The sequence below is a fragment of the Sus scrofa genome, chromosome 14 (genome assembly GCF_054392235.1).
Source record: "Sus scrofa isolate SSC_HxYL_T2T_F1_AM1 chromosome 14, Sscrofa_HxYL_maternal_Yorkshire_Landrace_v2.0, whole genome shotgun sequence".
Classification (NCBI taxonomy): Eukaryota; Metazoa; Chordata; class Mammalia; order Artiodactyla; family Suidae; genus Sus; species Sus scrofa.
Window position 1 is genome coordinate 52,726,374 of NC_139396.1, and position 27,930 is coordinate 52,754,303.

Below are 27,930 nucleotides of genomic sequence, written 5' to 3' on the forward strand. Positions count from 1 at the left end.
GTAAGAGCTGAGAATAAATCTTTTTTTTTCCAGCTAAAAGGGGAGTTTATTAATTTATATAGACACAGAGTATAGAGGAGGAACTGAGTTTTGGGACTCAAGTGTGTGATAAGGGAAAGGATGAACTTTTAAACAGGGTGGTCAGAAAATGTCTCCCTGAGATGACTTTGTTTTTTCTTTCTACAGCTGCACCTGCAGCATATGGAAGGTCCCAGGCAGAGCTGCAGCTTTCAGCTTATGACACAGTCACAGCAATGTGGGATCCAAGCCAACACCACAGCTCACGGCAACCCACTGAGCAAGGCCAGGGATCAAACCCACATCCTCATGGATACTAGTCGGATTCGTTTCTGCTGAGCCACAAGGGGAACGTCCTCAACTGTACTTTTTAAAAAACATTAAAAGAAAAGAAAGAAAGAAAAGAAAGGAAGAAAGAAAGAAAATATATTAACTGAAAAAAATTTTTAAGTTAAAAAAAGACTGGATGTGTGTATATGTATAAGTGAATCACTTTTTTGTACAGCAGAAATTATCACAACATTGTAAATCAACTATACTTCAATATAATTTTTAAAAAATAAAATTAAAAAAATAATTAGGTAGTTCCCATTGTGGCTCACCAAGTTAAGATTCCTACAGGTATGCACGAGGATGCAGTTCAATCCCTCGCCTTTCTCAGTGTGTTAAAGATCCAGCATTGCCATGAGCTGCGGCATAGGTCACAGATGTAGCTCAGATCTGGCACTGCTGTGGCTGTGGTGTAGGCCGGCAGCTGCAGCTTCACTTCCACCCCTAGCCTGGGAATTTCCATATGCCGCAGGTGTGGCCATAAAAAGAAAAAACAAAAGTAAAGGAGAGAAAAGGAGAGGAGAGAAGAAAAAAAAGAAAAGAAAAGGAAAGAATTAAATGAAATAATATACCTAGCCAGGACCTGGCACATAGCTGTGCTTAGAAATGGGTTTGAACCCAGATCAAGAGGATTTCAAATCCTGAGGCCTCCAGGAAGAAAATGGTTTACAGCAGAGTCTGAGGGCTTTCATGGTGGAGAGGCCTGCAGTCTAGCCTGACACAGGCTATCCTATACTCTCCTCTATTTATGTTTTTAAGACCATACTTTGTTTACATACTAACATTAAGCAGGGGGATTAGAGTGTGAATGCTAGCTTTTACCAAGTGACTTCAGGCAGATTTCTTAATCTCTTTGAACCCAGTTTGTGCTTTAGAATTGTGGACAGGATTTAAGATGATATATGTGTCATAGGAGAATTGACAGATAATGGATATGAGTGACACTGGCATGTGGTAGCGGCTCAAAAGATTTCCCTCTTTCATTGTTTCATCATACGTCTGCCCAGGAAATACCATTTGGGGCATTAAAAACCCCACAAGATTACCTTTAATCATGTCTTCAACACAATTTGCCATGATGTTTTGCTTTGTTTTGGTTTTTGGTGGCAGGTAGAATGTGGGCTTTGGAGTCTCATGTGAGAGTTGAGATCCAGGTTTTTGTACTTACTAAGGCTGTTGGACTTGGGGCAAGTGTCTTAACTTCTCTGAGCTTTAGTTTCCAGGCCCACCTTACAAAGCAGTTGCAAGGATCTGAGATCATTTTTGTCTTTTATTTATCTTTTTTCTTTTTAAGGCTGCACCTGTGGCATGTGGAAGTTCCCAGGCTGGGGGTTAAGTTGGAGCTGAAGCTGCCGGCCTACGCTACAGCCACAGCAACGCCAGATCAAAGCCTCCTCTGTGACCTACACCACAACTCACAGCAATGCCAGATCCTTAACCCACTGAGCAAGGCCAGGGATCGAACCCCCATCCTCATGGATACTAGTCGGGTTCTTAACTGGCTGAACCACAATGGGAAGTCCTGAGATCATTTTTGTAAAGCCCCCAGCACCCAACAGGACTCTTAGTCTCAGGGCTGATGGCAGCCACCTTGGTATGAAGAAAAGGACAGGAAGTCCAAGCAGTTTGGGTGGTGAGGGAAGAACAGGAGAGAAAAATTCCTGTCAAGTGATCTAGAAAAGCTCCTGAGAGCCTAGCAAGAGTGAAGCCATAAATGAGTATTTCCAGTCCTGACTTTTCTCCCTTTGGAAAGAGCTAAGAATCAAGAGTCCCAAATGCACTGTCCAAGCCTAGATCCATATCCTTGGGCAAGTCCTTTTCCCTCTCTTTGAGCGTCTGTTTCCTGGGGTACCTCTCCAAGGACCCTCTCTTCTCTGCATCCATCTGTAGCACCGCTACTGACCAGTAGAGGGTAGCGAAGAACCAACATTCACTAGGAGGCCCGTTCCTCCAAGTCTAGTTATGTTGGCCATGTTGCTCTTGTCTGACCAGGAAGGAGGAAATTGTGGTGAAGTAATAGTAGCAGTATGTTTCTTTTTTTCAAAGGGCCTTATTTTCTCCTCAATGCACAGTTGGAATGAGGAATGAGGTCTTGCCGCAGTATACAAATGAGGAAGCAAAACCTCAGAAGCATAAGAAGCTTAACAAGACCGCATATAAACAATCAACAGACAATTTTGGTCACACCGCATCCTAAATTTAGAACATTCCAGTGCTGGGAATGGCATTGCTTTTGCCTTGTCTGCTCAGTATCAATAACCCATTACTTACTTTATGGTTTATGAAGTATTTTCTGATCCTCAATGTCAGGGGCTTCTCATCTTATTCTCCCAGCTTACAGATGAGCAAACCGAGGCTTCTAGAGGTTATACCATTTGGCCTTGAATTTTCTTTTCTTTTCTTTCTCTTTTTCTTTCTTTCTTTTTTTTTTTTTTCTTTCTTTCTTTCTTTTTTCCTTTCTCTCTCTCTCTCTCTCTCTCTCTCTCTCTCTCTCTCTCTCTCTAGGGCTACAGCTGCAGCATATGGAAGTTCCCAGGCTGGGGGTTACATTGGAGCTGCAGCTGCTGGCCTATGCCCCAGCCACAGCAATGCCAGATCTGAGCCTAGTCTGTGACCTATACCACAGCTCATGGCAATGTCAGTTCCTTAACCCACTGAGCAAGGCCAGGGATCAAACCTGCATCCTTGTGAATACTAGTCAGGTTTGTTACTGCTGAGCCACGATGGGAATCCATGGCTTAGCATTTTTCTTAATCAGCTCTGTCTTAGAAGTAACGTTAGTTTAACTATAGGACTTGGTATTTTGCAGCAGTTTTCATATGATGGGACATAGCAGGTTCGAATCCAAATGTTGCTCTTATTTGTGAAAGAAATTAAGCTCCTCCCCTGTTTCAACATCTGCATAAGTTCCCAGCAATTCCTTGTGGAGCTAGAATAGTTTAGATCACCAGTGGTACTCCAAGGGGACTATCAAGTGACACACCTGGTCCTAGCTCCAGATTCTGATACCCACTCTCAACCACCCAGATTATCACTGTTTTTGATGGTCATTTTATTTGTGTGTGTGTGCAATGTCTTTAACAGACCCCCAGATCGGTTAAGGTGCTGTAACAGAAAGGCACAACTCAAATTAGCTTAAACACTTAAACATTAAGGAAAACCTTACTTCATATAACAAGTCAACTCCAAAGTGGCACATGCAGCAACTCAACAGCATCAGCAGACTTATCCTGCCCCAAATGTCAATAGTGCTGAGGTTGGAGTTCCCGTCGTAGCTCAGTGGTTAACGAATCCGTCTAGGAACCATGAGGTTTCGGGTTCTATCCCTGGCCTTGCTCAGTGGGTTGGGGATCTGGCGTTGTTGTGAGCTGTGATGTAGGTCGCAGACCTATACAATGCAGCTTGGATCCTGCATTGCTGTGGCTCTGGTGTAGGCCAGCAGCTACAGCTCCAATTAGCCCCCTAGCCTGGGAACCTCCATATGCCGTGGGAGCAGCCCAAGAAATGGCAAAAAGACTATATATATATAGTGCTGAGGTTGAGAAACCCTGGATTAGATGGATCAGGCAGCGGGGCTGGCATTGGCTTCAATGAAGCACATGCAATGAGGATGAGGCAGAGGACACCACACACAACTGGGGTTTGGAGAGTCTGAAAGAGGAAAGGAGGACTGGCTTTGGGGAAGAGAATCCACAGTCTCTGTTATAAGCCCTTGATGCTGTTAATTTAGCTCCCACTTGGATATATCAGAATCAACACTTGGTCCCTTACCCTCACCTTGCTTATAGTCCAGATGTTTAAACCAGACTTGCATGATTTCCTTTTTTCTATTATCTCTTTTTAAAAATTGTAACAAAATATTGATAAGAATAAAGTCACAATGACTCACGATCCATCAAGACAGCTACCACTAACTTGTTTGTTTATTTCCTTCTAAACTAGATCCTGATTTCTAATTATGGAAATGCATGTAAAGTATCTCCTCATTCATTCATTCAACAGCAATGGAGCTGAGTGCGTGCGTGCGTGCGTGTGTGCGTGTGTGCGTGCGTGTGTGTCTGTGTGTCTGTGTGTGTCTGTGTATCTGTGGTTTATATTCTCACTGTATTAGGAGTTCCCAGAAGAACAATTTGATTGTTGAAACTGGAATAGTCAAAAACAGTGATAATCTTGGTGGTTAAGGGTGGGTATCAGAATCTGGAGCTGGGGACAGGGGTATCATTTGATAGTCTGCTTGGAGTACCACTGCTGGTCTAAACTATTCTAGTTCCACAATCAGAATGGTTGAATAGGAGAGGCTTGACCTGGGTCTTTTTATTTTATTTTTATTTTATTGAAGTAGAGTTGAATTATAATGTTATGTTAGTTTCAGGCATACAGCAAAGTGGTTCAGTTATATATTGACCTGGGTGTCTTGAATGAGAAAAGAAGGTATGAGGGTGGCCTTCCAATAAGAGGGTAGGAATGTGGGGGGTGGGAGTAGAGAAGACAACGGGTGCATATTGTAAGGTGGTGAAGAAGATTCTAGGTGTAACAGGTATCTGGGTTTTTTGGCCTGTCCAGAATTCATCCCCCTTCTAATAACTACATCCAGTTCTCTTCTGGGGAGTCACTCCTTCTCCGTTATCAACCCTCAACCCTTACCCCCACCCCTTCATCTGGAGGTGGTCACATGACCGAAACTGACCACTCAAAACACCACATCCCTCTGGCCAGTGATTGGCTCACGGGTGGGCACATAACTAGATCAGACCAATCAGGATCAGTGAGACTCAACTATATTTATTGGGAACGTCTGGAAAGAAAAGCTCCTTTTCCATTAGATTTGAAACTAATAGCTTAAAATATTTCAAGGAAAATGAGCCCTTTTGCTTAAAGGATGCCAGCGTGGCTTTGCTGCCCACCACATCACCAGTGCCTTTTCCATCTCCTTGCCTTAAGTTGAATGCCACTCTGGGTAACACTTCCCTGATGACATGGTAGCGGTGGAGCGCACCACTCAGAACTCCTTCAATAGAGTCTGCTTCGATAAGCCTGGCTGCCTGACAGCCTCACTCCCACTCCTCTGGGTCCACCAAGTTCATGCTGAGGTCATACCTCCCGGGCTGCTCGCAGCCAATGACAGAGCACAGTGGGAGTACTAGTGTAGCATCCCTGCTTCCCAACCTAGAATTCCTCTTATAGCTGACTGTGGCTGGGGAATCCCCTTCAGCATAGCCAAAACTCTTAGAACTGTGCCACTGTCCAAGGCTCTTCCTATCACATCCTTCCTTCCCCCTCTCCTTCCAAGGTATCAGACCAGCAGCACAGTCTGAACAGTCTCCTGCCTACCCCCACTCCCTTCCTCTTTATCCTCCAAAGGCATAAATAAGTAAATCCTAAGTAAATCTCTTGCAAGTGGATGCCCATCTTGGCATCTGCTTCTCGGAGGATCCGTACTAGCACAGTTGACTTCCATCTTGTGAAATGAGCTAATGAGGTCTTAGCCATCCAAACCTACAGGCATCTGTTGCCTAGGAAATGGGGTTTTACACTGTAATGGTTAGGCCCATGGGCTTTGGAATCAGAATGACCAGGGTATGAGCCCTACTTGCCAGTGGTATGATCTTAAGGAATTTTTATAACCTGCCCTGAGTCTCTACTTCCTCATCTATTGAAAAAGTGATGCTCAACCAGAAGTGATATTTGTCCCCCAGGGACATTTGGCAATGTCTAGAGACAGTTTTTGGTTGTCACAACTGAGGAACTAAAGGGAGAGGAGTTATTGCTATTGATGCCTAGCGGGTAGAGGCCAGGAATATTGCTAAATATCCCTCAGTACACAGAGCAGCCCCTCCCAACACACACACACACACACACACACACACACACCCCAGAACAAAGAATGATCCAACCCAAAATGTCCATAGCACTGAGGTTGGAAAACCCCAGTTCAAAAAGCTGTTGTTAAGATCCAATAGGATCACTTGTACAATAGCTGTCATTTCTGCTCCCCTTCCTCCTTGTAAACTCCACACTGGCAAGGACTGGATAACTCTGAATTAATATTCAGTGTCACTAATGACTAGACCATAGAAGGTACTAAATAACTTATTATGAATTGAAATATTTATCAATAAGTGCAAATCAACAAATGGTAACTCTTATTATTATTATTATGACTGTTACCATCGTCATCATCACTGTCTTTCCAGACCCTGGCTCAGTGCACAGGACATAACTGGTCTTCAATATTTGTTGAATGAAGGAATGAATGAGAAATGAAGGGGTAGTTACTCATTAACCACTAATTTATGTGCCTTGGAGAAATATTGGAAACTCTTGGGAAACAGGCCCAGTCTTTCTTTTTTTTTTTTTTTTTTTTTTTTTTTTGCTGAGAGGAATCTTGTTCGTCAAAGAAATGACTTGAGAGGATTGAGACCTCGGCCAAAGCCAGAGTCAGGAACCTGACTCAAAGTCATGTAGAGTTTAGGACACACATCTTGCTTGGCTTAGGCAAAAAAGGAAAACGGGCCAGGTTTTGTGCGAACTTGCTGTGAAACAAGAGCTGTTTTCAGGGCCCAGGAACACGCTCTGTCCCATGTTTAATTTCTTCCATCTGTCTGGTATCTGCCCTCCGCTGCCCTCTAAGCCATTGCCACACATTGTCTGCGCACACTCCCATATAAGGTGATCTCTCTCTCTCTTTCTCTTCCTCTCTTCCCCTCTCGCTCTCTTTCTCAGGGTTGGACTGCAGCAGCACTTCCTCCACCCTGCGCTCCCTCACTTGGCCTTCTCTGGCAGGCTCTGCTGTGAGGATGGATGGCTGGGGAGCGGGAAGGGGCAAGGGGCTGCCAAAGAATGTGGCAGGTTTATTTTTGTTCGAGCTGCATTCTTTGCCAGGTCTGCAGGCCCCGGCCACTTGGGGATGTCACATGCCGATAAGGCAGTGGGGGGTGACTGAGACCTGTGGCTCAAATCTGCAACACCCCAGGTGTGAGACGTCATCATGAATTGGTGGGGGGGGTTGGGAGCGAGGGAGACAGGGACTCTGAGGTCATGGGACTCGCCTCTTCCCACTGCCTTGTGCCTGATTCCCAGAAAGAAGTCTGATCCTTCAGAGATGCAATTGCAGGAATTGAAATCTGTAACCATTTAGGCCCATCTCTGGGTAAAACCCAACATCTGCGGCACAGTGGAAAAGAGCCAGGTGTCAGGGTGAAATTATTAGCTGCGTGACCTTGGGCAAATTGCCTGACCCCTCTGACTCTCAGTTTCCTTATCTGTCAAAACAGAATCACCAAATCTACTGGATACTATTCTAGTATCATAGTGTAACATAAACTCTGTGTGGCAGCGATCATTGTCTGTTTTGTTCGGTGTTGTTTCACCAGCACATAGCAGAAGCTCAAATGTGTTGAACAAATTAAATGAGATAATGCTTTTAAGTGCTCAGCACCCAATAAGTGATAACCGTTACTATCTACTCAATAACAACTAGTGTTTATTAAGCACGTATTAAGTGCCAAGCCCTGACAGGTGCTGGGGATATAGCAGTGAACAAGACAGACAAGGTCCCTGCCCTCAGAGAGCTTGTATTCTAATGGGGGCGATATGCAATAAAGTAAATTAAGTTCTGTGAATACTGAGTGCTATGGAAGATATTTAAAAAGGGCTGTGGGGAGTTCCCGTCATGGCGTAGTGGTTAACGAATCCGACTAGGAACCATGAGGTTGCGGGTTCCATCCCTGGCCTTGCTCAGTGGGTTAACGATCCGGCATTGCCATGAGCTGTGGTGTAGGTTGCAGACGTGGCTCTGATCCCGCGTTGCTGTGGCTCTGGCCTAGGCCGACAGCTACAGCTCCGATTCAACCCCTAGCCTGGGAACCTCCATATGCCGCGGGAGAGGCCCAAGAAATGGCAAAAAGACAAAAAAAAAAAAAAAAAAAAGGGTTGTGGAAGAAGCGTGATTTTTAAACCTTTTGGCTGTGACTCACAGTAAGAAATATGTTTGTTGTGTGACCCAGTGAACACATATGCAGTTTATGCAGCTGAAATAAAACTTCCACAAAACAGTTGTGGTAGATTATCTGCAAACATGTCTGCCAACAATTTGGCAAACATCATTCCTGGTATGCACATGCCATTCCGCAGTCAAGAGGTAGAGTTAATGTTGCCTTTCCTTGAACATGAGAGGGCCTATGACTTGCTTTGACTAATATACTGCAATGGAGAATTTCCCTCATGGCTTAGCAGGTTAAGGATCTGGCATTGCAACTGCTGTGTCTCAGGTTGCTGCTGTGGTGTGGGTTCAATTCTTGGCTTGGGAACTTCCGCTTGCTGTGAGTGTCGGGGGGCGGGGGGGGGAAGAATGCAGGAGTTCCCATTGTGGCTTAGCTGTAAGGATCCCAACTAGTATCCATGAGGACTCAGGTCCGATTCCTGGCCTTGCTCAGTGGGTTAGAGGATTCAGCGTTGCCTTGAGCTATGGTGTAGGTTGCAGACACAGCTTGGATCTAGCATTGCTGTGGCTGTGGCATAAGCCAATGGCTACAGCTCCAATTCGACCTCTAGCCTGGAAGCTTCCATATGCCATGGGTGTGGCCCTAAAAAAAAAAAAAAAAAAAGAATGCAATGGAAATGATACTGTGCTTGTTCTGGGCTTGAACTTTAAGAGGACTGCTGGCTTTCACTTTTATGCCCTTAATACCCAGCTGCCATGTAAGGAGGCTCAGGTTAGACCACTGAATGATGAGACCACAAGGAGAAAGAAAGAGTCCACATAAGGGAGAAATGGCAGCCAGCACTTAAGCCCCAGAAAGGAGGGAAACCGTCTTCAATGTTCCAGCCCCAGGCAAACCCCCAGCTAAATTGAGTCATACGGTGACCCCGGCAGGTGCCACATAGAGCAGAACTACCCAGCTGAGACCAGCTGACCCACAGAGTTGCAGGGGAAAAAGTGTTGTTTTTAAGCCAGTAAATTTGGAGTGGTTTATTACACAGCAAAAATATTTCTGACAGAAATATTTACCTTTATTCTGTGTGGTATTTTCTATTCCATTTTATTTATTTATTTATTTTTTAATGTCAAGACCCATTAAACTGAAGTTCCCTTGTGACACATTGGGTTAAGGATCTGGTGTTGTCACTGCAGAGGCTCAGGTAGCTCCTGTGGCGTAGGTTCAATCCCTGGCCCGGGAGTTTCCACATGACCACCCCCAAAGAAAAAAAAAAAACCACCCTTGGACTTCCTGCTGTAGTGCAGTGAGATCAGTGGTGTCCCTGAAGCACCAGAACGCAGGTTTGATACCCCAGCCTGGCACAGTGGGTTAAAGACCCAGCGTTGCCACAGCTGTAACATAGGTTGCAGCTGTGGCTGGGATCTGACCTCTGGCCCAGGAACTCCATATGCCAAAGGGTGGCAAAAAAAGGGGGAAAAAAAAAAAGCCCATTAGACTGATTTTAATACCCACTAATGGGACATAACCAACAGTCTGAAAAACACAGTGATGGAGAATGGCTGCTAAGTGGATTACTTTAAATATGGGTGCCGGGGCAGAAAAGGCCTCCCAAGAAACCAACATCCGTGACCTGGATGAGGAGAAGGAGCCAGGCTGGGGAAGATGTGGGGAGTGACCAGCCAGACAGAAGACACAGCAGTGCAAAGGTCTTGAGCCTGGGCCGGGTTTGGTGTTTCTGAGCAACTGAACGGAAACCAATGGTCAGGGAGTAGAGAGAGAAGGGAAGCCTAGAAGGAAATCAGGCCTTACGCCATACAGCACCTGGGACTTGCTGTAGGGAGCAAAGACAGCTTAGAAGACAGGGTGACCAACAAAGGCCCTGACTCCCCACCTTTTTTAAAAAATTGAGGTGAGAGTCACATAATACAAAATTAACCTTTTTAAAGGGAAAATTCAGTGGCATTGGGTATATTCACAATATTGTGCAACCACCTCCTCTGTCTATTTCCAGATCCCCATCGTCCCCAAAGGAAATCCTGTACTCACCAAGCAGTTGCTCCACCTTCTCCCCTCCCCCCATCCCCAGCCCCTGGCCACCACTAGCCTATATTCCTCTTTATGGATCTGCCTTGTCTAGATAGTTCATAGAAATAGAATCATACAACAGGTGGCCTTTTGTGTTTGGCTTCTTTCGCTTAAAGCGTTATCAAGGTTCAGCTCTATTGCACCAAGATTCTGTACTTTTTATGGTTGAATAATATTCTGCTGTATGTTTATACCACAAATTGTTTAGCCACCTTTTTGATTCTCTGATTCCATCTATAGCCCTCTTATTGACCTTGATTTGACATCATGAGGCCAGAAGGAAGAAAAGGTCTTGGCAACATGGTGGAGGTTTGTTCCCCGCTGCTCCTGCCCTTTGCTTGTTCCCTCCCATCAACATTTTCCTGCATGATTCTGAGCTTCCTGATGGCCCCAAATGCAGCTCCACTGCTGGTTACCCTTAAATACTCCCCCTGAATTCTATAAATACACCAACACTCAGCTGGGAAAAAAAGAACTTGAAAGGCATCTGAAATGAAAATATACTTTTTTCCCATCACCAGCCAAGTGTTTTCTCTCCATATCCTACCCCCAACCCCAGGCTTTGATTCCAGGGTAAGCGCCTGGATTTCAAACCATTAACCCTACCTGGGTAAGCAAAGAGTTTCCTTGGCAAAGCCTTTGTAGGCAGAGGAAGCCAGACAGTGTGTTAACACTGGCCCTCCCACACAGAAAATCCCTTTGCCTCACACAGAAAATCGCTTTGCTTCAGAGGCCTGATTTATGGTCCTTCTTCCAGACTCTACTGAGCCAGTTTTGAGCCCATTTACTAGGTTGTTGAAAATTGCTTTGGGATCGGGCAGACCCATGTTTGAATCTTGGCTCAGCCAGCCACTAGCTATGTGACCTTTGGCCCTCTCCTGGGCTGAATTTCCTTAATTATAAAATGGAAAAAGAAACACTGTCCTTGCAGATTTGTTGTGAGGATTAAATGAGATGATGTGGGCAGTGGGCCAAAATGAAATTAGGCCTAACTCCGTGTGATACCTGGAACTTCAGCTGGAGAACCAGGGCAGCTGGGAGATGTGGGGGTTGACCTCACAAGGCCTTTCTGCTCGTCGTTGTGATTGTATAATTCAACATGTAATCCGTTCCATCTGCCCCTGCAGATCCCCACGCTGCCATTTTCTCCCTTAGGTGGCCAGTCTTCATGGGTGATCTCAAGGGGTTGCCTGCCCTTTTGATTCTCTCTGAGGTTTAGCCAACAGGATGCCAGGCAGGAGATCAGAAGGTGGAAGGAGAGTGAGGTCAAGATGGGCTGCCTCTAGAGATTTCCTACTGTGGCTCCACGGTAATGAATCCATCTAGCATCTGTGAGGATACAGGCTCCATCCCCAGCCCTGCCAGGTGGGTTAAGCATGCGGCATTGTCCTAAGGTGTGGTGTAGATCAAAGATTTGGCTCAGATCTGAACCCTAGCTTGGGAACTTCCCTATGGCATAGTGCAGCCCTAAAGAGACAAAAAAAAAAAAAAAAAAAAAAAAATGACTGGCTGCCTCTAAAGTTTCCTGGTGGTCCCCCTCTTCATATAGTGCTGTATTGAGCTTCTGGTACTTGTTCCCTTCTCTGGCTGCTTCAGGCTTAGGGATGAAATGGCTGCCTTTGTTGCTGGATCCTTGTTGGTTTCCCTAAAACCAACACCCACACCTTTAGAAACAGTCCTTTATTAAGCTCTCCTCAATTGCCCAGAGTGTGCCATCTTTATCCTGTCAGCAAGCTAAGTGATACAAAGGTTACCCATTTTAGTCCATGACTCAGATTTGCTAGAGGAAGTATATATTTTTTAAATGTACTGAATGTTCATATTTATTTACATATCACCTATCACCTAGTTACATAACAGGGATATGGGGAAAATCTTTTTTTTTTTTTTTTTAAGTCATTCCATGGAGTTCCCATTGTGGCGCAGTGGTTAACGAATCCAACTAGGAACCATGGGGTTGTGGGTTCGGTCCCTGGCCTTTCTCAGTGGGTTGAGGATCCAGCGTTGCCTGGGCTGTGGTGTAGGTTGCAGATGCGGCTCAGATCCCGCGTCGCTGTGGCTCTGGCATAGGCCTGTGGCTACAGCTACGATTCGACCCCTAGCCTGGGAACCTCCATATGCCGTGGGTGCAGCCCTAAAAAGACGGAAAAAAAAATCATTCCTAGACTAAGAGATAATAATCATTGCGGGTGAGTGACATTAATCAAATAAACACATTAATTTGTGACAAATGCACGAAAAAAAGGCTAAAGGTGCTGAAAGAGACTGCATTGTTTTGAAGAATAGTTGACATAGGCAGGACAAGAGAGCATCCTTCATTGAATGAGGGATGGGTTTAGACATGAAGAATAAAATAAAATAGGGCAGATAAGAACACCACAGATATAATAGGTGTGTATTATTTTATAGTCAACTGGAATCCAACTCTGAGCCCTCATCCTGTCATTACTGGGCCTCTCTCCCTCACACACATCCTGGGGGATGCCAAGTCTCAGGGTTCATTTGCAGAGACAAAGCTTCAGAGAGTCACCTGTAGTCTTCTGCAATGGCCCATCCTGGTGACTGCCTGGTCACCCACTCAACATCCCAGGCTTCCTGCTTAGGTCCAATCGCATTGATGCTCCCATGTCTGATCTGGGATAAGGAGAGCTTGGCCCACACTGGAAGCCACTAGACTGATGATGTGACCTCCCAGGGGTAGTTCTGCTTTCTCATGAGCTGCCCCAAATTTATCTACCTGTGATCCTTTTCCAGTTTTCTTAGTATCTCTCTTCTTTATTTTATTTTATTTATTTATTTTTTAATTAATTTTTCTCCCACTCTACAGCAAGGGGATCAAGTTATTCTTACATGTATACATTTTTCCCCCCACCCTTTGTTCTGTTACTGTATCTCTCTTCTTATTCTAGAAGGAACTTTCCCCTCCACTCCCCACTTCAGGACAACTAGTATCAGCTCCTCTGAAGACTTCAGACTTTTACAAAAGACATAGTACAGCTTCTAATGTCAGCCTGCAAATCTCAAGGCAATGAAAATCATTGTAAGAGGAGGAGAAACAGAAGGAGTACTCACATAAATGAATACCTTAATAAATTCTGATGCATACGTGAAGTATTTAAGTTCCTGACAAACAGTAAGCATTCAGTAAGTGATGCCATAATTATGATTTGAGCCCAGTAAGAATGTTAGGTACCTTCTATATTTCAACCCATAATTATAACCAAGGAACTAATATGAATTGCATATTATTTTGGCTCCTCTACATTGCCCATTCATCTCACAGAACCCATTTTAAAAACCATTTGACAAAAATGTAGTAACAGGCACACATTTAATAAGACCTCTGGAATCTCATCCATTCAGTTTAATGTTTCACATATTATTTACCTTTTAACCTTTTAGAAAAGCACATTGTGCTACTAAATATACCCACAAGATTAAATTGCCAGAACAGAGACAATTTAGGATATCTGCAAAACTCAATTCAGGTTTCCATTAAGATTTAATTTCTCTTGTCTCCAAATAACCTAGATGGCAAAGGCATTAAGCAACAATTAATGGATAACAGAATAACCCACTTCCGAATTTGTTCCTGTGTCTGGGTCATTTTTCCCAGTTTTAAAAGAATGAGGTAAAATGGGCAGTGTGCAGAGTAGCCCCAGATGGGATAGCATCTTGAAAACTGGCATTCTCTGAATACTCATGCAGAATCCAGAAATATCTCATGGTCAGGATGAAAGGTCTAAATTTAATATCAAAAACAGAAAATTGGCTTGGCTTCCATGTACTCTGCACAGGAAAATTCTTGTTTGGAAGTTCTGAAATGAGAAGGGGCTGGAGACACTAAGTTCACAGCATCCTCAGATTTGTGTGGGGACTTGGAGGCTGTGCTGTTATTCCATCATTGGCCCATGATGGAAGCCTGCATTGAAGAAAAACAATTTGTTGGAATGAAATCAGGGAGAAGGTTCTCACTGATATACATACTCCTCACAATAAGCACAGACATGTTTATTCCTCATTTCTTCCTCTTCTGGTTTTGTTTACCCAACTTTTAAGATTTAACCACATTCCCTGACCACGTGAACAGGACATCTGTTGCTCTTGTTTGCATAGTACCTCTACCTCTGGTAACAATATCCAGCCCTTCCTTTTGGGAAACCACCTTTACCTAGTCTATTACTATGTCTATCAGAATCATAACAATTGAGAGTTGGCCCTGGGACTTTGCTAGAATTATTGAAACAAAGATTTTACTTTTCTTGAGGTTGCTAGACTAGAAGAATGTAAGCCTCTTGCTACTGACAGCTCATTCAGGGGAAAGTGGGGATAAGAGACAGAGAGATAAAGGGAGAAGGAAAGTTAAGATGACATTGCTGAGCCATACCTGAAAGTAATGATATCCTTGGACTTAACAATTACATGAAATAATGGCTAGTCTCATTTTTTTAATGTAGTACTAAACGCAGTCTTGAAAAAGCACTTGAATGGGAGTGTTTTTTTTTTTTTCCTCTCTGAATAACGAGAGTAGAGGTTCACAGCTGTAGATGGTCCTTGCAAGTATCTACAAAGTTAAATAATGGAGGTAAAAAGGGCAGCTTCCAATTTCTCTCTCATCTCCTCCACACTTCTCCCCACCCTCTCCTCCATGGCTGGTGAACATTTAAAGGATAATACCACATAGCTGCATTTTCTTGTTCAGAGGCTTTGGCTGAGAAGCAGATTGAGAATTTTAGTGCTTTGGTAGCAAGGAAAGAATAGATTTCAACAAGAGTCTGTTTTTACAACCAGAAACTGCTAAAGAAACCACATTTGGAGTCCTGTAGACTGCAACCATGAACACCCAAGAGGACAAAATTAAAAAGAATTGAAAGGCAAAGACAAATGCAAGAAAGGCCACCCCTCCACTTACCCATCTCTCTGATGTACATATGCTCCTCATTTGACTTAGCTCATGGAAGTGCTTTGTTCCTAAGCAGTGGAAGTATGCACATGAATGTACATAGCTGCACTGTTCATTAGAGCCAAACAGTGGAGACAATTCAAAGGTCCATCGGCAGATAAAGAGATGAATAAATATTCATGCAATGGTAGTTCCCATCGTGGCTCAGTGGTTAACGAACCCGGCTAGTAACCATGAGGACGCGGGTTTGATCCCTGGCCTTGTTCAGTGGGTTAGGGATCCGGGCTTTGCCGTGAGCTATAGTGTAGGTCACAGAAGTGGCTCAGATCCCCCATTGTTGTGGCTGCGGCTATGGCGAAAGCCTGCAGCTGTAGCTCTGATTCGATCCCTAGACTGGGAGCCTCCATAGGCCACAGGTGAAGCCCTAAAAAGACAAAAGACAAAAAAAAAAAGATTCATGCAACGAAATAATACTCTGCCATATAATGGAATAAAGTACTGACACCTGCTTTAAGATGGATGGACCTTGAACGTACTACACTAAGTGAAAGAAGCCAGACACAAAGAGCCACATATTTTATGATTCCATTTATATGGAATATTCGGAAAAGGCAAATCCATAGAGAAGGAAAGCAGATTAGTGGATGCCAGGGGCTGAAATATAGTGTTTTTTCATCGCCAACTGGGAGATGATGGCTACAAGGAATGGGGTTTTGTTTTGGAGTAATGAAGATGTTCTCTGGAATTGGGTGGTGGTGATGGTTATACAAATTTGTGAATATGTTAAGAGCAACTGAATTGTATACTTTAAATGGGTGGACTGTATGTATGTGGATTATTATATCTTAAGAAGCTATTTTAAAAAACAGAGTCAGGACAAGAGTGGGAATCTTACAGAAAGGCTGTCTTCTATGACTGAGACTTTCCTTCACCTATTAAAAAGCTCAGCTATAGTTCAGCCAAGAGGCATCTTTGGGGGTTACAAGGGAGACTCAACATAGCATTAAAGGAAAGAAAAGTCTTCACGTGGGTGGCTTAACTCGGGATGTAATCAGCAATGCCTTCACTGTTATGAAATTGTCGCTAAGTTCTCTTGGATCCCTCAACGAATCTTTTTATCTTAAATGAATCAAGGGGTGGGTCACAAGTCTTCCTTTGGCCTGTGTGTGGGTTGGACAGATAGAAAGGGACCCAACAAGTACAAGGCCTCTCCATGTCTCTCTTTTTTGCTTCAAGTTGGAATATAAGCTTCTCAGAAATGGATCCCAGGAAGCATGCTGACTGGCTTCAAATTCTTTCCTGTGTTCAGAGCAATCACATTAAGCAAAAAATCAATTCCAGTTTCGGTGCAAAGAGTAGACTCCCTTGCTTACTTCAATTTACATAGGACTGCATTCTCATAACTGAAATGTATAGTGTTTCCATAACAGCAGCCACAGGCAGAGGAGGAACTAAAAACAACTTAGAAAAGTCACTCTTATCTTTGTATAGTCTCTATCTGTAGACTATAGGAGGAGCAAATCTAACCATCTCATTTTAAAATTTTATTTATTTATTTATGTATTTATTTATTTATTTTTCTTTTTACAGCCACACCTGCAGCACATGCAAGTTTCCTGGCCAGGGGTCAAGTCAGAGCTGCAGCTGGGGCCATGGCTACAGCAACACCGGATCCGAGCTGCATCTGCAACCTACACGGCAGCTTACAGCAACACCAGATCCATAACTCACTGAGCGAGGCCAGGGATTGAACATGCATCCTCACAGAGACAACACTGGGTCCTTAAACCTGCTGAGCCACAAGGGGAAATCATTTTTTTTTTAAGAAGGGGGAAAAAAAGGTAAAATCTCCTTAGTTCTTCCAATATCAGACTCTGCTCTAATCCGCTATACCCATATCAGCTCATTTCATCCTCATATCACCCCTTTTAGGAAGGTATCACTATAGCCACATTTTGTAGATGAAATGAAATCACCACAGGTGAGGCCATGCAATTCAAGATTCGAATCCAGGCAGCCGGAAGAATCTTCTAACACACCCAACAGGATCAAATAATTATATAATCCCTTGTATGCATCTTCTATTGTTTCTCCCAGAGTTATTTAAGTTAACTTTTCAAGGTTTTAAGTGTTGTCTCCTCCAACTAGTCTTGAGAGTAGCTGAATTGGGACCTGTCTTAGTGTCTCTCCAAATGCCCTGCAGCCAGCGATGTACCCATCTTGGAATGTTCTGTTTGCTCTGTCCAAAAAATTCTCCCCTTTCCTGTTTGAAGGAAACCTGAAAACCTTAAAAAACTCACTTCGTCCCAAAGAACCTCTCCTGACAGTATGATCCCCTCAGCTCCTTTTATTATAGCATTTATAATAGTTGTATTGTTGTTGCCCGTTCAACTGTCTCTCTTCCTGCACTAAACTGTCAGCTCTGTGAGGACAGGGGCCAGGTAATTCCTCGCCCTCCACGCATCCTCACCAGCCAGCACAGAACAGGGCATATAGGAGATGCCCAAGATGGAACTTGTTTTGTTTTGCTTTGTTTTGTAAGTCTGATGCTAAATCTGCAGTTGGTTTCTTCCAAGATGTTGGAGCAGGCAACTAAGTTTTAGGGTGTGAGGAATTTCATTTTTTTCTGCTCCTCTTCATTGCCAGCAGACATAAACAAAGTACAGTGGTTTCTACTCTAATAGGGGCAGTTCAAAATACCATTCACCAACTAAGGTCTCTGCCCAAGCCGGTTAATGCAGTCCGCGGTTCTGTCTGCTGCAGGAGACTGCTGGCCTCCTCTGTGACCTGGGCATGAAGATCTCCCCCCACCTACCTCACAGAATGCGAACTCCATGAAGATGCAAGGAGGACTTGATTCATTTCTCCAGGTGCCTAAAAATAGGCTCTCAGAAGCCTGAAGCCATTTACTTTTTTTCCTTAGGCTATCTTAGCATATTAAAAAAATTCTGGATGAAAAAAATTAATTCCCAATACAGGATATGTGGCCCAATAATGTGACAAAGAAGCTGAAATCTCTATGATGAATGTGTCTTCTTTTAATCCCGCCAGAGACTCGACAATTGTTCCTACGTATAACCTAATTTGGAGATACTTATGTCAATAACCTAAATTTGAAGCTCAGGCCAAATGCTTCCTCAGTCCGAATCCTACCCGCCCTGCCTCCAAGTCATCACTGATGTTAGGTGAAGGCAGCAAGCGAAGGGGGAGGGAGAAAAGTCAGGGCACACTCATTTAACATGTGTTAATAATGAAGAGAGTATTTTGAAAACCGCAAACTGCAGGACGTTTGGTAAACTTTATTGCCATGGTAACAACCCTCAGCTGTCCGCAGTGGCTCAAAACCTGTGAACCCAAAATTGCAAGTGAGCCCCGCACACTCCTCTCTCCGCCTCCAGTGCCTCGGTCTCGCAGCGCGCGTCCGGGGCCAGCGGAGACGCTCCAGCCCTCCCTCGCCGGAAGTGACGTTCCACGGCCTAGCAACCGTTGCCAAGGAGCTCGTCTCTGGGAACCCACTAGTGCCCGGATTCCTCCTGGGCGGGGAAAGTAGTTTCGTGAGGAGAATTTGAGGTAACCTCGCGAACCCTCGGTTGGAAACGTCCCTGAACCCCGAAACAGGAGAGAATTTTCCCTCCCTTCCCATTTCCCAGTGCAACACCTCGAGAGTGGAAGGGTCGTAGCAGCTAAACCCCCACAGCTAGGCCGGCCTCTGTGCGGCCTCGCGGTGATCGAGGCGGCTCCCGCGCGGGACGAACCGTCCGGAAGCCCAGAGAAGCCGCCGCGAGGTGTCTGGGTCGGACGTGGGGGCCTCTTATCCCCTCTCCCGAACCCAAGGGACAGAGGGTGGGGGCGCGGGGAGGATACTATTTGGCATAATCTTAGGAGGCTCCTGGTTCAGAGTTCATGCCAGCCTGGGACCAGGACGGCGTCGTTTCTGTCTCAAGATAAACGCGCGTCCTGGTTTTTATTCCCCCCCCCACCCCCGCCACCCCCTCGAGTCCTTATGTGGGTGAGCGCTTGTGAATTAGTGTGGCGACTTTCCGCTGCAAGAGAGAGAGTAATTGCTTTTACTAATTTTAGAGTGCAGAGCCCACTGGGCATAGACAGCCTACCTGTTCAGTACATCTTTGCCCTTAGCGGGTAACCATCTGAAAGCCGGTGGGCAACTAGGCAGGAAACCCAACTAGTTTCTTTTCCTGTCCTGGTAACGTTTTACTCATTTATCCAAGTATTTTGGTTTTTGGAAAGGGAAAAAAATGTGTGTGTATGTATATATGTATGTATATGTTATGTCATATATAATTTCTCTTTATATATAATAGTTAAATAATTAAAATTAAATATATCCATATGCGAAGGTTGTGACGTGACCTTTTACTTGAAATACTCTCAACAGTGGAAAATTTGCATCTCCAATGTGGATTTTTATTTAATTTATGTAAAGGTTTCCTTTTATAGCTTAAAGGAAACCTCAAAATTTTAAATCACATTGGTTATCTTTCCTACTGTCTTTTAGCTTATTTTCAACAATAATAATCATTTACTCATAATTTTATCATAATTATGAGGAAATGATAATTTTACATTTTGATGTTTTCTAAATATCCAGCTCCACCCACCCAATTTAAAAGACCTGTTTTAGAGCAAGATTCTTGCAGCTCCAACAAAGTCTTAGATAAAATATCATCTCTTCATTTCATGGTTAATAACTACTAGGGAGCACTGAAGTAATCTTGTTTTTTTTAGCAGTTCATCTTTTATTCATTTTTTTAAATTGCTAGTTTAAAAAATTGTCTGTCTTCAAATTTCTACCGCTTCTTCCCATACTAACAATATTGCATGCCAGAAACACTACAAGCCTTGGTTAAGCTGTTTCAGCAATTTAACAATCAGATAATAAATTTTTAAAAAAATTGTGATCTTTCTCACTGCCACCTTATTTAGGCTTATGGGTTTTGGTTTTGATTTTGTTTCTCTGGCCTTGAGACTGAACAGATTCATTCAGTCTAGTGGAAGAAGTCACCATTTTAGATGGAATGGATATTCAGAGATAGAATTAGGCACAGATATGTCCTCATGGAATTTACAGTTTGATAGAGAAGAGAAACTACGTAAATAACTAGTACAAAATAGAAAAGGAGAGATAGGAGTTCTTGTTGTGGCTCGGTGGTTAATGGATCTGACTGGCATCCATGAGGATGCAGGTTCCTTCCCTGGCCTCAGTGGATTAAGGATCCGGTGTTGCTGTGGCTGTGGCCTAGGCCTGCAGTTACAGCTCTGATTCGACCCCTAGCCTGGGAACCTCTGTATGCCATGGGTGTGGCCCTAAAAAGCCAAAAAAAAAAAAAAAAAAAAAAAAAAGAGAGAGATAAAGTGGTCAACCTGGAGGGCAGCTGCTGCTATTCTGATACAGCCCTAGGAGATAGCTTGAGAAAGAATTCCTAGAGGAACTTGCATTTGGAGGGCAGGGCTTGAAAGGTTAGGATTTGCACCTCTGGAGAAGGGGGACAGGGAGAACAGCACTAACTGAAGGCAGAGATGGAGAAACTAGTTAGGGAACAGTGATTTATTGTTCGTCTGTCCATGTTAATTTGATGTTAACCCAGGTGATTGTTATTACACCAGATGCATATACAAAAAGATGTCATTAAATATTAACAGTATGTACTGTAGCATTCATAATAAAGTCTGCACACTCTGATTTCTTTAAACAAAATAACCCTTTTCATAGCATTTTGTATGCCAGGTAGAATTATACTTTCCATGCCTGCTTCCTATGAACTTAAAACTGATTTTCTGTTTATTGTATTTTTTAAATACGAACTTTTGTTACCAATATTGAGTCATTTTTTTTCTGTATTTTTACTCTTTAGTTTAAATTATAAGACCTAAATAACTATGAGTGATCAAATCAAATTCATCGTGGACAATCTCAATAAAGAACCTTTTAGGAAGAACTATAATTTAATCACATTTGATTCCCTGGAGCCAATGCAGCTATTACAGGTTCTCAATGATGTTCTGGCTGAGATTGACCCAAAGGTAAAAGTTTTCTTTTTATCTGATGAAAATTGTGTCAAGAAAGCTAGTTTTTACCACTAAATATCTGAGTCTTTGGCCAATTATTTAACCTTTTTGGGCCTAATTTTCCATGCCTGTAAAGTGATAGTAAACGATCTTTAAGATTTTTGTCCTAGCTAAAAAATTGAACTATCTACTTGTACCTTATTTAGAAATTATTTGTCTACTTCCAAATATAAATAGACTTGGTCCTGAAATGAAAAATACTTCTACAAAAGGTTTTATTGTATTGCAGGTTATCTCATGTCTCTCATACACTGCTCTTTTCCACTGGAGACTTTTTAAGTTTGACAGTCTTAATATGAATCCTGATCTGACTTGTATGTACCCTCACTTGGAATCTGGAGGCCTCCATACTTAATCTGTTTTATGAAGAGACCATTGTGACTTTAATGCTCTAGCATAACAATTTTGTGAGTGAGTTTGAATGCTGTACTGTGTTAAATATACAGTAATAACATTTTTCAATTTTTTTATTTGTTAGCAAGATGTTGATATCAGAGAGGAGATGCCAGAGCAGACAGCCAAGCGGATGTTGAGCCTTCTTGGCATCCTTAAATACAAACCTCCAGGAAGTGCCACGGACATGTAAGAATCTGTTCAAGTGTTACTTTCTTAGAGCTATGCTTTAATAACCAAAGCTTCAGAGTCAGTTTTTCTAGGTAATAACCTATTTTCCCTAAGTCATTGGCCTTAGAAAATCACTGACTTCAAAGTAATCTTGAACTTTTATTTCATCATGCAGAAGCCTTAACTGTATCACTTCTTTCTCTTAATCAAAAAAGTGAGGCAGGGAGTTCCCTGGTAGTTTAATGGGTTAAGGATACAGCATTGTCACTGCTGTGGCTTGATTCAATCCCTGGCCCTGAAACTTCCACATACCACAGGTACAACTTAAAAAAAAAAAAAAAAAAAAAAAAAAAAAAAAAAGAGGCAAATCCACTTTTCCATTTTATCATTTATCTGCCTTCCTAAACAGAAACAATAACTTAAACATGCCCAGACAATGAAGTGAGGTATTAAGGCTGACTGTACCAGTTAATGGTTTTTAAAACAACCTTCTTGTATATTCCAGTAATTTATTAAGGGCCTAATTTTATGATTATTGTTAATGTGCAGATTTTAGAATAGCCTTGGTTTTATCTTTCTTAAATAGTTATGGAAAGCAGTCAGGAATGTGGAAACTGGATTTTGAGCAAATGTTATCTCTTTTCAAGATTTACTTACAAACCTGTGTGTGTGTATGTGTGTGTATTTTCTTTTAATAGGAGTACATTCCGTCAGGGTCTAGTGATTGGAAGTAAACCTGTAATTTACCCAGTGCTCCACTGGCTTCTTCAGAGGACTAATGAACTGAAGAAAAGAGCATATTTAGCTCGTTTTTTAATAAAACTTGAGGTACCAAGTGAGTTTCTTCAGGACGAAACTGTGGCTGATACCAATAAACAGGTATAAAATATATGTGGTATTTTTAAACTATCTGTAGTGGATTTCAGAGTACACATGTTCAGTATATGTTCATCTCTATTTGTTGTCTCTGTATTTCCAGTGACATCAAAAGGTAAAATATTTATCAGCTAATGTTTAGCTGCAATCATGTATGAAAATATTGATTTTTTGCACACAAGTACTATTAAAGTGGTAGACTATATGGAATGAAAAAAACTCCTGAAATTAGGATTTTAGAATAATTTATTACTTAAGAATTGTGGGTAGGAATTCCCTTGTGGCACAGTGATTTAAGGATCTGATATTGTTACTGCTGTGTCAAGATTTGATTGCTGGCCTGGGAATTTCTACATGCTAGGAGTGTGGCCAAAAAAAGAAGAATTGTGGGTAGGTATGATCCTAGGCTTGGAAACACAGAGCATTTTCTTGATCAGTTGGGTGACTACACAATTTGTCATCCAGATCAGAGAGCAAAGGGGTTATCATAATAATTACACCAGAGCAAAAGGTGTAAACTGACACTATCCCAGGCAAATTGGAACATGTAAACACCTTCAAAGATTGTTTGTGGGCAAAGATGCCAGGCTTATGATCTCAAAAGATATGCCAATCTAGTAGAAGGAGAGAAAGGACCAGGAATTTGCAATTTCAGTGTACCTTCACCACCAGAGTTTTGGGGTGATACTGAGTTCTGGCTTTAAGGTCCTAAAACTCTTGACTACTCAGGATTCTAGCTGACCTGGCTCCTGTAACTGAGATTTCAAAGCACATTGCTGATCAAAGACTATGGAAAGAATTTAGGCTTAAGACTTCAAAGGACTTTGATTTAAGAGAAAAGAAATTGTCTCTGTTTAGCATTTGTACTTTTATTCCATAGTAGGTTCATAGACTGATTTGTACCAGTTTGTTGTGAATAGTTTGTCAATCTATCTCTCCCAATAGATTATGAGATGTGTGAAGACAGGTATCCCGTCTTGTCTCTTTGTTTTCCTTCATGGTTTTATAGGGTTGCTTCTGTGTGATATGTACTCAAACTTTGGACTGAACTGGAACAATCAACCATATATTTTTTCATCCATGTATTTTGTTATTTTGCATAGCCATAGCTATCATTTGAAGTAGAGTCAGTACTGATCTCTTAAGACATTTCTGGGGTTGAAAAATTTATGCAAACAATTACGTCAAATGTTATAGTAGATGCCTTGAGAAAAGTACAGAAGAACGAGACCACCACAGCACTACCTTTGAAGGCTTTACATAATGTAAGAAATAGAGAGGTGTAAAAACATTTTCTCCTCCCTACCCTCCCCCCTCAGTAAATTTGATAGAAACTAATTCCTCTGGAGGAAGTTTATTAATAGTTTTTACCAGGCATGCCCAGCTAATTCTTTTTTTCTTTTTTGGCTGCATCCATGGCCTATGGAAATTCCCAGGCCAGGGATCAAATCTGAGCCAGAACTGCAACCTATGCCACAGTTGCAGCAACAGTAGATCCTTAATGCACTGTGCTGGGCCAGGGATCAAACCCTTGCCTGCACAGAGACAGGCTGGATCATTAACCCATTGTGCCACGTGGAAACACCCCAGCTAATTATTAATGGAAGGGATAATAGTAATAAAGACATGTTTGTTCTTGAAGCATATTTGAGATGTGTGTATAAAATGACTTAGACAGGAGTTCCCATTGTGGCATAGAGGAAACGAATCCGACTAAGAAACATGAGGTTGCAGGTTCGATCCCTGGCCTTGCTCAGTGGGTTAAGGATCTGGCATTGCCGTGATCTGTGGTGTAGGTTGCAGACACAGCTCAGATCTGGTGTGGCTGTGGCTATGGCATAGGCCAGCAGCTACAGCTCTGATTAGACTCCTAGCCTGGGAACCTCCATATGCCCCAGGTGCGGCCCTAAAAAGACAAAAATTAAAAATAAACATAAAAAACTAAATAATATAAAATAAAAAATAAAGTGACTTAGACACATTTAGCAGAGAGCCTAATAAAAAATGCACATTGTTTTTCTAAATGAAGAGTTTTAGAATGATTGATTTTTGTACTTGCAGAATATGACCAGTCGAGAAAGAATATTATTAATTTCCTGTCATTATCCACCAAAAATCTACTTAAAAATTTTTATATGAGTTGTGATTTTTTTCTTTTTTTTTTTTTTTTGTCTTTTGTCTTTTTGTTGTTGTTATTGTTGCTATCTCTTGGTTCTTGGGCCGCTCCCGCGGCATATGGAGGTTCCCAGGCTAGGGGTCGAATCGGAGCTGTAGCCACCGGCCTACGCCAGAGCCACAGCAACGCGGGATCCGAGCCGCGTCTGCAACCTACACCACAGCTCACGGCAATGCCAGATCCTTAACCCACTGAGCAAGGGCAGGGACCGAACCCGCAACCTCATGGTTCCTAGTGGGATTCGTCAACCACTGCGCCATGACGGGAACTCCAGAGTTGTGATTTTTTTCATTCATTTCACTACTTTTTACTGAATACACTCTATCAGGCACTATGCTAGGCCCTAGAGATACAGAAATCTACACAAGTAATACGATTCTTGTCCTCCTGAATGTCATTGTCTTAAGGAGGGAGACGGACAAGTAACAGGCCATTATGATTTATGTTATTTAGTCTGATATCATGATATGCTGATATGGAATAGGCACAGAGCTAGAGAAGGCTTCTTTGAGGATAGTGTTATCTATGCTGAGACCTGAAAGATGAATAAGAGTTATCCAGGCTAGGGGTGAGGTAGTCACAGAGTATTCTTAGAATAGGGTATGGAAAGCAAAGGTGATCTTCCAGGGCTTGAAAGATCACCATAGCTAGAGTACAGATTGTAAATTGAGAAGTTTTTAGTGACTGGATTATATATACCAACTTTTTTGTGTCCTGTATAAATGCTGTTTTTGTTTTTATGCTGCACTCACAGCATGTGGAACTTCATGGGCCAGGGATTGAATCCAAGCCACAGCTACAACCTACACCACAGCTGCAGCAACACTGGACCCCTAACCCACTGTGTCACAGCAGGATTATCCTATATAAACATTTAAGGATATATTTTAATACTGTTAAGTAATTTAAGTAATCACCATAAATAATCACTAAGTAATCCCTATATGTTAATAGATAACCTAATTAAGAAAAGTGCTGGATCTAGTCATTAGTTTATAATTTTTGTATTTGTTCTTTTAGTATGAAGATTTGATGGAAGGCTTTAAAACTTTGCATAAAGAATGTGAGCAGCTCAAGACATCTGGATTTTCTACAGCAGAAATTAGAAGGGTAAAGAAAAAAACAGAATTTTTTTGGATTTGAGTAATATTAGATTTAGCAATTTTGTTTTTAGTTGTATGAGTCTTAAGACTGTTTAAAAACTAGTGATAGCAGGAGTTCCCGTCTCCATGCAGCAGAAACGAATCTGACTAGGAACCATGAGGTTGCGGGTTCAATCCCTGGCCTAGCTCAGTGGGTTAAGGATCCGGTATTGCCGTGAGCTGTGGTGTAGGTCACAGACATGGCTCGGATCTGGCATTGCTGTGGCTGTGGCGTAGGCTGGCAGCAACACTCCGATTAGACCCCTAGCCTGGGAACCTCCATACGCCGTGGGTGCGGTACTAAAAAGACAAAAGGCAAAACAAAAACAAAAACTAGTGATAGCAAATGGCAGATTTTCTTTTGTAGGACCTTTGCTAGTACTTTACTGAGGCCAGGGTAAATTCATGGTTAGTTCTTATGTACAATACAAACCATTACCATGGATTAAAAGTAATTACATTTTAGAGCTTTATCTAATATATATATGATATATATATATATCATATATATATATCACATATATATTATAGAAAATGGAAGAGAGAAGGAAAAAATCCAATTGTTAGCATTTCGTTATGCTATATACTTTTAGGTTTTGTGTGTGTGTGTGTGTGTGTGTATTTGAGATCATGCTATATACATAATTATTTGTATCTTGTATTTTTAATCATTATATTATGAATATGTTCCCATGGTTATTTCTCAGTATGATTTTTTGGGGGGCCACCCTTACAGAATATAGAAGTTCCCGGGCCAGGGATCAAACCTTTACCACACCAACAACCCAAGCCACTGCAGTGACAACACTAGAGCCTTAACCTGCCATACCACAAGAGAACTCATACAATATGATTTTTAATGATTAAATAATATCCTGTAGTATGGATAGTTTAATTATTTTTTGTAATTTGTTTTCATTTTTGCTTTTATACATAATGCTCTGATTATCTTCTACATAACTTTATTTTGGGATATCTGTGACTGTTTCCTTGGAATCAATTTCTAGAATTGCTTATTAAAGCATAGGAGAACTTTTAGGACTTTTTTTTTTTTTTTTTTTTGGTCTTTTTGCTATTTCTTGGGCCGCTCCTGCAGCATATGGAGGTTCCCAGGTTAGGGGTCGATTGGAGCTGCAGCCACCAGCCTACGCCAGAGTCACAGCAACGCTGGATCCGAGCCGCATCTGCAACCTACACCACAGCTCGCAGCAACGCTGGATCGTTAACCCACTGAGCAAGGGCAGGGATGGAACCCGCAACCTTATGGTTCCTAGTCGGATTCGTTAACCACTGCGCCACGACGGGAACTCCAAGGACTTTTGATGCATGTTACTTAATGTTCTTCAAAAAAATCTTTTTTTTTTTAAAGGCTGTACTCTGGCATATGGAAGTTTCTGGACCTGAGATTGAATTCAAGCTGCAGCTGCAACCTATGCTGCCTGCAGTTGGATTCTTAACTAACTGTAGCACAGCAGGAACTCCCAAAAAAACTTTATATTTTCACCAGACATATAAGTTTTTTTTCTAAACACTTGCTAATTCTCATGTTCATAGATTTTGTATTTTTAGAAATAATATCTTTAAAAATTTTGAGTATAGTTGACTTACGAAGTTGTGTTAGTTTCAGGTGTACAGCAAAGTAAATCAGTTATACATACACATATATCTATTCCTTTTCAGATTCTTTTCCCATATAGGTTATTACACACTATTGAGTAGACTACCCTGTGCTATACAGTAGATCCTTGTCAGCTATCTATTTATTGTGTAGTAGTGGGTGTATGTCAATACCAACCCCTTAATTTATCA

At 42.2% G+C, this 27,930-nt stretch overlaps 1 protein-coding gene across 20 annotated transcripts in view; it reads left to right on the top strand.

The window, feature by feature from the left end:
* IFT81 (intraflagellar transport 81) overlaps positions 1-27,930 on the top strand; it is a 299,226-nt gene that overhangs the window by 134,233 nt on the left and 137,063 nt on the right. For 8 of the 20 annotated variants that reach the window (XR_014827279.1, XR_014827280.1, XR_014827281.1 and 5 more), the window contains exons 1-5: positions 18,794-18,846; positions 21,150-21,318; positions 21,842-21,945; positions 22,626-22,806; positions 26,000-26,089. Coding sequence is in view for 13 of the 20 variants with exons in the window: in XM_084996207.1 (XP_084852333.1) it covers positions 21,175-21,318; positions 21,842-21,945; positions 22,626-22,806; positions 26,000-26,089 (519 nt within the window). In the remaining 7 variants the exon portion in view is untranslated. Of the gene's footprint in view, positions 1-10,613; positions 11,739-18,039; positions 18,147-18,793; positions 19,070-21,149; positions 21,319-21,841; positions 21,946-22,625; positions 22,807-25,999; positions 26,090-27,930 lie in introns of those variants that run through there. The other 12 variants (XM_084996216.1, XM_084996217.1, XM_021073043.2 and 9 more) reach the window with 6 other exon arrangements.